Here is a 13,174-nt window from a genome sequence, read left to right as displayed (position 1 = left end):
CTGGTGCAGAGAGTCAGTGAGTTATGAATCATGCATGAGGAATGTGGAGTGTTTTTACGTTGAGTATCTGGCGTAGCTCTTTGCCTTGCTTGTATATTCACATCCAGTCCTGAGGAGTGGCCCTAGGCTACACCAAGGCATCTCTTTAGAAATCCAACATTAGTAACGTACACAATTCTGACTGGAGGCATTTAGACGGAAAGGAGGCCAGGAAAGCTTTCAATGCTTTATGAAATCCAGGAAAACATTTATGTTCCTTTTGTATGTCAGGTTAGATTGTCATCTCCAGAGTGCAGCTATTTCAGGTACAGAGTGCTCAGTGCTTTGGGTGTTGTAATGCAGGAAAAGTGGTCCAAGGAAAACATCTGTTTCCCTCACCGCGCGAGAGAGAGGCCGGCGGCCACAGAGTCCCCAGGGACTGGCTACAAGCCTAGATCATCGAGGCAAACTGGCCTCCTGGCATCCGACAGCAGCAGGAAGAATACTCTTTCTGAGGCGGTGACACTCGGAAGGTAGAATGCTTCTGAAGTGATTGTCTTTGAAGGGGAACCTTCTCCCCATTGTCACGCTGTCAAACGAGAAAGTGCTAAGTGGCATTTTGTTTTCTTTTTCATCAGCAATGATGAATAAGAAAGTATGAATGAGTGATTATTTTGCCCACATCAGTGTTATCCCTGATTACCGTTACACTCAAACCCCAAGATAATCATAGCATTTCTGCTTTATTCTACATTCCTGCGATGTCCCGGTTTCCTTCCAATTTTATTCTTCTATGTTCTGGAGGAAACTTAACTCCCACCCAGTGGCAGACGGCCCGGTGGCACAGTGGTTAGCACTGTTGTCTCACAGTGCCAGGGACCCGGGTTCAATTCCCTGCTTGGGTTACTGTCTGTGTGGAGTCTGCATGTTCTCCACACGTCTACGTGCGTTTCCTCCCACAATCTGAAAGATGTGCTTGTTCAGTGTATGCTAAATTCTCCTTTAGTGTGCTTACATTAACACTGCAATGAAGTTACTGTGAAAATCCCCCCGTCACCATACACTGGCGCCTGTTTGGGTACATGCAATGATCATGAAACCATTATCGATTTTCGGAAAAACCCACTTGGTTCACTAATGTCCTTTTAGGGAAGGAAATCTGCCATCCTTACCCGGTCTGGCCTACATGTGACTCCAGAGCCACAGCAATGTGGTTGACTCTCAACTGCCCTCCAAGGACAACTAGGGACGGGCAATAAATGCTGGCCAGCCAGCAACACCCATGTCCCATGAATAAATAAAAAAGTTACCACGGATATCCATTGGTACTTGGCAAAATACCGCAGGATTTGCCAATGCCAGTGTGGCTAACCAGGAGATTCTCCTACTCTTACCACCTGCCATCATTGGAAGGATTTCCAGGCTAATTGTCAATCTGTTTGTGTTGTTTATGAACACACCAATGTAGCCTGAAATGGGACTCGAACTTGGAGCTTCTGGCCCAGAGTTAAGGACGGCAGATTTCCTTCCCTAAAGGGACATTAGTGAACCAGATGGGTTTTTCCAACAATCGATAATGGTTTCATGGCCATCAGTAGGATCTTAATTCCAGATTTTATTTTTATTGAATTCAAATTCTTCCATCTGCTGTGGCAGGATTCGAACCTGGGGCCCCAGAGTGTTAGCTGAGTTTCTGGATTAATAGTCTAGTGATAATATCGCCAGGCCAGCACCTCCGCAATCCAAAGCCACGTTTTTGACTATTGCAGATGCACTGTATGTCAAGGCAGTGGGTTCTATGCAGTGGGTGATCAGAGGTCATGGTCACTACAGGACGAGGCAGATGGTTGTTAGCTGTCCAAGGTCCTGAATTGAAAGGTTCCTTGACCTAGGTGGATGTCTGCAGCTGTGTTCTCAGTTTCAGCAGAAACTGTGCTCCTAACACTCAAATAGTTTGCGGAGCACAGTGAGGTTTCCCGTGTCATTGAATAAACAGTATAAATTGCAAAAGGGGAGGCGATGGCCCAGTGGTATTATCACTAGACTATTAATCCAGAAACCCAGCTAATGTTCTGGGAACCTGGGTTCAAATCCCGCTATGGCAGATAATGGAATTTGAATTCAATAAAAAAAACTGGAATTAAGAATCTACTGATGACCATGAAACCATTGTCGATTGGTGGCACAGTAAGCACAGTGAATAGAACTGCTGCTTCACAGCTCCAGGGACCTGGGTTCGATTCCCGGCTTGGGTCACTGTCTGTGTGGAGTTTGCACATTCTCCCCATGTCTGCATGGATTTCCTCTGGGTGCTCTGGTTTCCTCCCACAGTCCAAAGATGTGCGGGTTAGGTGGATTAGACATGCTAAAAATTGCCACGTAGTGTCCTGAGATGTGTATGTTAGAGGGATTAGTGGGTAAATACTATATGTAGGGATATGGGATTAGGGCCTGGGTGGGATTGTGGTCAGTGCAGACTCGATGGGCTAAATGGCCTCTTTCTGGACTGTAGGGTTTCTATGATTGTCAGAAAAATACACCTAGTTCACTAATGTTTTTTAAGGAAGGAAATCTGCCGTCCTTACCCGGTCTGGCCTACATGTGTCTCCAGAGCCACTGCAATGTGCTTGACTCCCAACTGCCCTCCAAGGGCAACTAGGGGTGGGCAATAGATGCTGGCCAGCCAGAGATGCCCATGTCCCACAGATGAGTAAAAAAAATGTAAATGCTCAGTCTAATTGCCCACCACTTTCTAGCTGTTGATTCTGTGGACTGCAATCTCCAGGTGTTCATTTTAAGATTCTCTTAAGGTTAACGTGCAAGTTTGGTCAGCAGTTAGGAAGGCAAATGTAATGTTAGCATTCATGCTGAGAGGGCTAGAATACAAGAGCAGGGATGTGGACTTTGGGTCAGTACTCATTGGAGTTTAGAAGGATGAGGTGGGGATTTTATTAAAACTTACAGGATACTGAGAGGCCTGGATAGAGAACAAAGAGCAAAGAAAATTACAGCGCAGGAACAGGCCCTTCAGCCCTCCAAGCCTGCACCAACCATGCTGTCCGACTTAACTAAAACCCCCTATCCTTATAGGGACCATATCCCTCTATTCCCATCTCATTCATGTACTTGTCAAGACGCCCCTTAAAACTCACTATCGTATCCACTTCCAGTACCTCCCCCAGCAATGAGTTCCAGGCACCCACCACCCTCTGTGTAAAAAAGCTGCCTTGTACATCTCCTTTAAACCTTGCACCTCGCACCTTAAACCTGTGCCCCATAGTAATTGACTCTTGCACTCTGGGAAAAAGCTTCTGACTATCCACTCTGTCCATGCCTCTCATAATCTTATAGACTTCTATCAGGTCTCCCCTCAACCTCTGTTGTTCCAGTGAGAGCAAACCAAGTTTCTCCAACTTTTCTTCATAGCTAATGCCCTCCATATTAAGCAACATCCTGGTAAATCTTTTCTGTACCCTCTCCAAAGCCTCCACATCCTTCTGGTAGTGTGGCAACCAGAATTGAACACTATATTCCAAGTGCGGCCTATCGAAGGATCTATAAAGCTGCAACATGACTTGCCAAATTTTAAATTCAATACCCCAGCTGATGAAGGCAAGCATGCCGTATGCCTTCTTCACTACCTTCTCCACCTGCATTGCCACTTTCAGCCTGATGAAGGAAAGCTTGTGGTATGAGATAAACCTGTTGGACTTTAACCTGGTGTTGTGAGGCTTCAAACTGTTGTTGGTACCCCGGTACTAGCTGAGGAACTCTGATGAACTTTGATCTTTAAAGAGTGGACGTGGAGAGGATATTTCCACTAGTAAGAAAAGCTAGAACCAGAGGGCACAACCTCAGGCTAAAGGGAAAATCCTTTAAAACACAGATGAGGAGGAATTCCTTCAGCCAGAGAGTGGTGAATCTGTGGAAATCTTTGCCGCAGGGAGGCCAGGTCATTGAGTGTCTTTAAGACAGAGATGGACAGGTTCTTGATTAATAAGGGGATCAGGGGTTATGGGGAAAAGACAGGAGAATGGGGATGAGAAAATATCAGCCATAATTGAATGGCAGAGCAGGCTTGATGGGCCGAGTGGCCTAATTCTGCTCCTATGTCTTGTGGTCTTATGCTCTCACAACACCGGGTTAAAATCCAACAGGTTTATTTGGTATCACGACCTTTGAGCGCTGCGCCTTCATTAGCCTGATGAAGGAGCAGTGCTCCGAAAGCTTGTGATACCAAATAAACCTGTTGGATTTTAACCTGGTGTTGTGAGACTTCAAATCTCTGTACTAGTTGAGGAACTCTGGTGAACTTTGATCTTTGAAAGAATTCTCCACCCTATTGAATCTTACAGAATGCTGCATTGGAAACTTTAAATTTCTTGCAGTATGTACCTGAGGAACTGCTGTGGATGTGTGTTTTTCAAAGAATTCTTTGCTGTACAACAGAATCCCTCTGTACTATTCAGTACAGTACCTGTGTTTGAGGAACCTGGTGTAAGGGGTAGGATGGTGGCACAGTGGTTAGCACTGCTGCCTCACAGCACGAGGGACCCAGGTTCAATTCCCTGCTTGGGTCACTGTCCGTGTGGAGTTTGCACATTCTCTCCATGTCTGCATGGGTTTCGTCCAGATGCTCTGGTTTCCTCCCACAGTCCGTACGATGTGCTAGTGAGGTGCATTGGCCATGCTAAATTCCCCCTCAGTGTACCTGAACAGGCGCTGGAGTGTGGCAACTAGCGGATTTTCACAGTAACTTCATTGCAGTGTTAATGTAAGCTGATTTGTGACTAATAAATAAACTTTAAAACTTGGGAGGGAGTTTCCCCGTCTTGTCCACCATGGGAATCGTAGAGGCAGAGAGGTGGGAGGTGGTGAGGGTAGACCTTGTGAAAGTCTGTTGACCTAGGGTGGGATTTTCCAACCATGCTTACCGGAAAATCCCACCTTAGATCAATGGACGTTCGCATGGCCAGAAAATTTGCCCCGTGGTGTTTTAAAGAGGTCTCTGTAAAGGTAAAGTTGTGCAGGCAAGGCAGCAATTTTAATGTCACTGTACAGTCCTGGACATTACAGTATTTCTGTATCACTGTTTGGCACACTGGTTCCATTCTTACATTGATTTTGCTGGACAAATATTGTCCTCAGGAACCTTACCCTGATTAACATTGATTCCGATGGGGAATCATGCTTCACTTAAAGGGGTTTCCACTTAAAGTGCCGTTTTTCTGGAAAACAACCAACACTTTAAAGTGAGGACTCCCTCTATTGACATTGCCGGGGTTATTTCAGGAGAATGATACCAAGCTCTCAGGATTAAATTATGAGGACAGGTTCCATAAACGTGGCTTGTATTCCCTTGTGTTTACAAGGTTCGTGTAGTCACCTTCCTGAGGTCTCTTGAAGAGTAAAAGGAGATCTTTGTTTCCGTAGTGAACTGAAACTTCCAGGATACTGTGAGGCCTGGATAGAGTGGACGTGGAGAGGATGTTTCCACAACTCGGAAAAACTAGAACCAGAGGGCACAACCTCAGGCTAAAGGGACGATCCTTTAAAACAGAGATGAGGAGGCATTTCTTCAGCCAGAGAGTGGTGAACCTTTGGAACTCTTTGCCGCAGAAGGCTGTGGAGGCCAGGTCATTGAGGGTCTTTAAGACAGAGGTAGATTGTTTTTGATAAAGAAGGGGATCAGGGATTAAGGGAAAAAGGCAGGAGAATGGGGATGAGAAAGATATCAGCCATGATTGAATGGTAGAGCAGACTCAATGGGCCGAGTGGCCTAATTATGCTCCTATGTCTTATGGTCTTATGGTGACAGAAAGCAAAATAAGGAAGCAGGAAGATTGGAGCTTTGCAATTTGGAAGTGAAACATCAGGAAACACTTTTTCTCACCAAAGGTCAGGTAAATCCCCCTCCATAAACCCCGGATGCATCCGCCGTCAACTTGACCTTAAGGATTGAGAGAGATAGTACTTTGCAGGGTAGAGGAGTGAAGGGATATCCCAGAGACGCAGAATTGTTACAGCGCAGAAGAAAGTTGTTTCCACTGGCAGGTGAAACTAGAACTAGGGGGCATGGCCTCAAAATAAGGGGGAGCAGATTTAGGACTGAGTTGAGGAGGAACTTCTTCCCACAAAGAGTTGTGAATCTGTGGAATTCCCTGCCCAATGAAGCAGTTGAGGCTACTTCATTGAATGTTTTTAAGGCAAGGATAGATAGATTTTTGAACAGTAAAGGAATTAAGGATTATGGTAAACAGGCGGGTAAGTGGAACTGAGTTCACAAAAAGATCAGCCATGATCTTATTGAATGGTGGAGCAGGCTCGAGGGGCCAGATGGCCGACTCCTGCTCCTAGTTCTTGTGTTCTTATGCTCTTATGAGGCCATTCAATTGTTGAGTCTACGCCAGCTCTCCAAACAGGCATTATGAGTTGATGCCATTCCCCTGCCATTTCCCCGTACCCCTGCACATTGTTTCGATTCAAACTATCACCTAATGCCCTCTTGAATGTCTCGATTGAAGCTGCCACCACCACACTCCCAGGCAGAGCATTCCAGACCCTAACCGTGTGAGAAAGATCGTTCTCACATCACATTTGCTTCTTTTGCAAATCACTTTAAACCCGTGCCCTCTTGTTCTCGATCCTTTTATGAGTGGGGACAGTTTCTCTCTATCAACCCTGTCAGCCCCCTCATGATTTTGAATTGTCAAGTCTCCTCTCAGCCTTCTCCTCTCCGAGGAGAATAGTCCCAACCTAACCACTGTTCCGCCATGCCACTCTAGTCTGCACCAATTCTAAAACAGACCATCCCAACTAGATCCTATCCCCATAATCCGACGTATTTACCCTATGAATCCCCCTAATCCTACACATCTTGGAACACTAAGCGGCAATTTACCACGACTAATCCACCTAACCTGCAAATCTTTGGACACTAAGGGGCAATTTAGCATGGCCAATCCCTCTAACCTGCACATCTTCAGACACTAAGGGGCAATTTGGCATGGGCAATCCACCTAACCCACACATCTTTGGACTGTGGGAGGAAACCAGAGCACCCGGAGGAAACCCACGCAGACACGGGGAGAACATGCAGACTCTGCACAGACAGTGACCCAAGCTGGGAATTGAACCCGGGTCCCTGGCATGTGAGGCAGCAGTGCTAACCACCGTGCCAACATGCAACTCATCTCTGTGCTCCACCGCATTCCCACCCCCGGCCCCCAACGCGCCTCCCTGCCCCTACACGCTCCGCCCCACTTCCCCACGGGCAATTGCTTAATTCAGGAATGCTTCCAGGATCAGGCATTTTCCGGGTTGCTTACTTTGTGCTGGGCGTGGTTCGATGATACTGTCTGGGCTCTCGTCATCCGACGCTCCGGCCGCTGACCCGTCCACCACTTGGAACTTGCTGCTCTGCTTATTCCAGACGTGGCGCATTTCCAGAGCGACCTCCCTCTCCGCAGCGAGGTCCAGGTCCTGCTGGGCAAGGTGGGCCCTCAGCTGCCTGATCTCAAACTGCACAGGGGAGACAAAAACAGAGACACATCACCACGAGAGGAGCTTACTGTCACCACAGAAAGTCTTGTGTTGATGCAGGAGCTTTTAGGGACCAGGTTAAAAATTCCAAAGTATGTTGTGAAGCTGAATCATAGAATTCCTGCAAGTTTAAGCTCATTTATTAGCGTCACAGTTAAGGCTTACATTAACACTGCAATGAAGTTACTGTGAAAATCCCCTGGTCGCCACACTCCGGTGCCTGTTCGGGTACACTGAGGGAGAATTTATCATGGCCAATGCACCCTAACCAGCACATCGGACTGTGGGAGGAAACCAGAGCATCCAGAGGAAACCCACACAGACACAGGGAGAATATGCAGACTCCACACAGACAGTGACCCAAGCTGGGAATTGAACCCATAGAAGGAGGCCATTTGGACCATTCAGTCTGCACCAACTCTCCAACAGAGCATCTTACCCAAGCCTACCCCAATCCCCTAACCCCACACATTTATCCCACTAATCTCCCGAACCTACACATCTTTGGACACTAAGGGGCAATTTTTGCATAGCCAATTGACCTAACCTGCACATCTTTGGCATGTTGGAGAAAACTGGAGCATCTGGAGGAAACCCATGTAGACACGGGGAAAACTTGCAAACTACCCACAGATAGTGACCCAAGGCTGGAATCGAACCCAGCTCCCTGGCATTGTGAGGCAGCAGTGTTAACCACTGTGTCACTGTGAGTTAACCTAAACCCCAACTTTTTTTGATTTTGGCATTAGGTTGAGCATAAGATGTTTCATTCCAGGTGAGATTCAAATGATCCACTAGGAAGCTTTAATTAAAACAAGCTTTATTTAAGAACACAGTTAGAATATAACAAAAAGAAACAGCATAACTTTTGCCAATTGAAATACTTGAATGTGACAAGGTGTAATTCTTAACAGCTAGCTATCTTTATAGTTCCAATCTAAGCAATATTCCCACAGGCCTAAATCCCGCTCCAGCACAAATTAGCACAAAACATCTAAGCTCAGGTGGGTGCCAGATTTCCAGCCTTTTAACATCTCTGTACAGAGATACAGAAAGACACCGGCCCTCTGACCCCCACACAGCAGCCTCCAGAGAAAGATCTATCTTCAAACAGCAGAACTTCAGAGAAAGAGATCAATTTTCTGGCAGGTCCCAGACTCCAATCTCCAGACAGACAGAGAGGTACTTTTCTCTAAGGAGCCCAAGCAGCAATGAACTTGTTTCTCTCTGTGATCTTAGTCCCACCCAGCTATATGAGTTTTCCTGTCAATCAACCTAATCAAACCCTACTCTGAAAAGACCCAGGGGAAAACATGAAAACAACAAAGCTGCACTAGCCCAGATTAAAACAAACACTCCAGTAATTAGGACCAATTATGCCCCTGCAGCAGCAACACGCAGATTGTATTTACAGACAAAATGGCACTGGGTGAACAGAACTATTTTTAAAAAAACTTCCTGCATAGGGATTTCATTTCTTAAGGCACAGAATCATCACACTGAACACATTTCTTAGGTCAGCAGTGTTGTACATTTGATAAATGCAAAATACTGTGGATGCTGGAATCCAAAACAAAAACAGAAAAATGCTGGAAAATCTGTGGAGAGAGAATGGAGCCAATGTTTTGAGTCTAGATAACACTGCGTCAGAGCTGAGAGGAAAGAGAGGTAGCACAGCAGGTGGCACAGTGGCTAGACATAGAAGCAGAATTAGTCCACTCGGCCCATCTGCTCCACCATTCAATCATGGCTGATATGTTTTTCATCCCCATTCTCCTGTCTTTTTCCCATAATCTCTGACCCCCTTATTAATCAAGAACCTATCTATCTCTGTCTTAAAGACACTCAATAACCCGGCCTCCACAGCCTTCTGCGTCAAAGAGTTCCACAGATTCACCACTCTCTGGCCGAAGAAATTCCTCCTCATCTCTGTTTTAAAGGATTGTCCCTTTAGCCTGAGGTTGTGCCCTCTGGTTCTAGTTTTTCCCACTATTGGAAACATCCTCTCCACATCCACTCTATCCAGGGCCTCACAGTATCCTGTAAGTTTCAATAAGATCCCCTGTTATCTTTCTAAACTCCAATGAGAACAGATCCAGAGTCCTCAACTGTTCCTCATACGACAAGCTCTTCATTCCAGGGATCATTCTTGTGAACCTCCTCTTGACCCTTTCCAAGGCCAGCACATCCTCCCTTAGATGGCACTGCTGCCTCACAGGGAGCTGGGTTCGATTCCGGGCTCGGGTCACTGTCTGTGTAGAGTTTGCACGTTCTCCCCATGTCTGCGTGGGTTTCCTCTGGGTGCTCCAGCTTTCTCCCACAGTCCAAAGATGTGCGGGTTAGGTTGATTGGCCATGCTACATTGCCTCCTTAGCGTCAGAGAGATTAGCAGGGTAACTACGTGTGGTTACGGGAGTAGGGCTTGGGTGGAATTGTGGTCAGTGCAGGCTCTGATGGGCCGAATGGCATCTGTCTGCACTGACGGGATTCTATGATTCAATGAGATTTACAATATGAAGGTAGGGTGGGGTGGTGGAATTGGACCAAGAGAATGTAAATGAGTGTGGGGAGGTATTGAAAGTGTCCATTAAGTGATCGGAATGTGTGAATGGCAAAACACAGGTACAGCTGGGTAAAGGACTGACTGAGGAATGTGGCAACTGGCCTGGAAGAAGGACACGGAGGTGGTTTAGAAAGACGGAGAGCGATATAATGGAGAATGAGATGAACTGAAGTAAAATAAATGGTAACGGGGCGAAGGTGGAGGGGTCAGTTCATGCTCTGAAGTTGTTGAACTCAATGTTCAGTTCGGAAGGCTGTAGAGTGCCCAATCGGAAGATGAGGTGCCCTTCCTCTTGTTTGTGTTGGGGTTGGCTGGAACCTTGCAAAAGGCCAAGGACAGACCTGTGGACAGGACAGCAGGGTGGGGTGTCGAAATGACAAGTGACAGGAAGGTCTGGGTCCTGCCTGCAGATGGACTGAAGGTGTTCAGCAAAGCGGTCACCCAGTCTGCGCTTGGTCTCTCTGATGGAGACCGCACTGGGAGCAGCGATTAAAGGAGGTGCAGGTGAAGCACTGAAAGGGGGGTTTAGAACCTTTTACAACTTGTACATTTGATATATTTGATTTGCCTCAGAGCAATTACATTTCAAATTGTGTAACAAGAGGTTTAAGCACAAAGTATTTTCAGGCAGCTTCTAGTAGCGTCTGTTTGCTCTACTCTGAGTCCATCATTTATTGTCCATCCCTGAGGGCAACTAAGATTCATTGCTGTGGGTCTGGAGTAAGCCAGACTGGGTAAGGATAGCAGTGCAGAAAGAGGCCATTCGGCCCATCGAATCCCACCCAGGCTCCATCCCCATAACACTGTGCGTTTACCCTTCTAATTCCCCTGACGCTGAGGGGCGATTTAGCATGGCCAATCAACCTAACCCGCACATCTTTGGAGTGTGGAAGGAAACCCATGCAGACATGGGGACAACATGCAGACTCCACACAGATGGTGACCCAAAGCCGGGAATCGAACATAAGAACATAAGAAATAGGAGCAGGAGTAGGCCATCTAGCCCTTCGAGCCTGCCCCGCCATTCAATAAGATCATGGCTAATCTGTCGTGGCTCAGTTCCACTTTCCTGCTCTCTCCCCATAACCCTTAATCCCCTTGCCTATCAAAAACCTATCAACCCGCGTCTTAAATATATTGAGCGAGGCAGCCTCCACCACTTCAACGGGCAGAGAATTCCAGAGATTCACCACCCTTTGAGTGAAGAAGTTCCTCCTCAACTCCGTTCTAAACCGCCTCCCCTTTATCTTGAGGCTGTGCCCCCTAGTCCTACTGTCTTTTTTGAGCGGGAAGAGTCTCTCCGCCTCTATCCTATCCATCCCATTCATCATCTTATACGTCTCAATGAGATCTCCCCTCATTCTTCTAAACTCTAACGAGTACAAGCCTAGTTTATTCAGCCTCTCCTCATAGTTCAACCCCCTCAACTCCGGGTCCCTGGCGCTGTGAGGCAGCAGTATTAACGACTGCGCCATCCAGAGAAACACCCCTTTTTCAGGTGAAACAGCGATTTCCATCGCTAACTGGACATTAATGAACCAGATGGATTTTCTGACAATTGCTTCATGGTCATCATAATAGACTTTTAATTCATACTTATTGAATTCAAATTTTACCATCTGCCGTGGTGGGATTTGAACCAGGATCCACGGAGTGTAATCCTGGGTCTCTGGATTACTAGCCCAGTGACAATACCACTCTGCCACCACCTCCCCTCAAAATTGACCATTGCCTCAGGACATTGGGAAGGTGCAGAGTTGGTCCAGCTGGTTAAATTCCAGGGTTGGAGTTTGAGGGAGAGAATTGTGCTGGAGTCTGAGAACACAGCGATGTATTTATGAGTGCGCAAGGAATCAAAAATCAGATTCTGTCTCAGGACGTGACAGGGAGCGCAAATCTCACAAAGCCCTGTTTGCTGCACAGGATTGATATGGCACTGCCTGGGTAAGAGCCCAGTGTTAATCGGGTTGGTGTGAGCCTACTGCCCTCTGCTGTCAGCTAGTTGTAATGCAGCAACAAACTCAATGCTGCTGAATTTGGGGGTTTTGTCAGCGGCTGTGATTTGTGGGGCTGCAGGAGGGGTGGAGTGGGGCTGGAACACAGCTGGTGTTTAAAAGCAGCTCCCTGATGTATTAGGCGCTGTATCAGAGAGTCACTGTAATTCTTAAAAGGGCAGGTGACTTTATTGATATAGAATCATATTATCCTACAGTGCAGAGGAGGCCATTCGGCCCATGGAGTCTGCACCGACAACAATCCAATCCTATCCCCATAACCCCCTGCAGTTACCCTAGCTAGTGCTCCTGACACTAAGGGGCAATTTAGCTCGGCCAATCCACCTAACCTGCACATCTTTGGAGATTGGGAGGAAACAAGAGCACCACACAGACACGGGGAGAATATGCAGACTCCACGCAAATGGTGACCAAAGCTGGGAATTGAATCTGGGACACTGTGAGGCAGCGGTTCTAACCACTGTGCCACCATGCCACCCCGTGTTTCTTTTTAAATGGCCTTGATTGGCTCTTTAAATGCCGACACAGGGTGGCACACTAGAACATAGAACATAACAGCGCAGTACAGGCCCTTTGGCCCTCAATGTTGCGCTGATCTGTGAAACCAATCTAAAGCCCATCTCATCTAAACTATTCCAGTATGATCCATATATTTATTCAATGACCATTTAAATGCCCTTAATGTTGGTGAGTCCACTACTGTTGCAGGCAGGACATTCTATGCCCTTACTACTGAGTAAAGAACCTACCTCTGACACCTGTCCTATGTCTATCATCCCTCAATTTAAAGCTATGTCCCCTCGTGCTGGCCATCTCCATATGAGAAAAAAGGCTCCGGATTTCCCCTGTGGCACAGTGGTTAGCACTGCTGCCTCACAGTGCTAGGGACCCAGGTTCAATTCCCAGCCTTGGGTCACTGTCTGAGTGGAGTTTGCACATTCTCCCCATGTCTGTGTAGGTTTCCTCCAGGTGCTCCAGTTTCCTCCCACAGTTCAAAGATGTGCAGGTTAAGTGGATAGGCCATGCTAGATTGATGCTTAGTGTCAGGGGCACTAGCTAGGGTAAATGCATGAGC

At 46.9% G+C, this 13,174-nt stretch overlaps 1 protein-coding gene across 1 annotated transcript in view; it reads right to left on the bottom strand.

The window, feature by feature from the left end:
- tmem266 (transmembrane protein 266) overlaps positions 1–13,174 on the bottom strand; it is a 144,547-nt gene that overhangs the window by 12,941 nt on the left and 118,432 nt on the right. Inside the window, exon 9 of the mRNA XM_080216292.1 lies at positions 7,308–7,500. Within this exon, the coding sequence (XP_080072418.1) occupies positions 7,308–7,500 (193 nt within the window). The remainder of the gene's footprint in view (positions 1–7,307; positions 7,501–13,174) is intronic.

Source organism: Carcharhinus amblyrhynchos, chromosome 32 (genome assembly GCF_965287045.1).
Source record: "Carcharhinus amblyrhynchos chromosome 32, sCarAmb.v2.hapA, whole genome shotgun sequence".
In the NCBI taxonomy this organism is placed as follows: Eukaryota; Metazoa; Chordata; class Chondrichthyes; order Carcharhiniformes; family Carcharhinidae; genus Carcharhinus; species Carcharhinus amblyrhynchos.
Note: the sequence above shows the minus strand (reverse complement) of the source record. Positions and strands in the feature narration are given on the sequence as shown.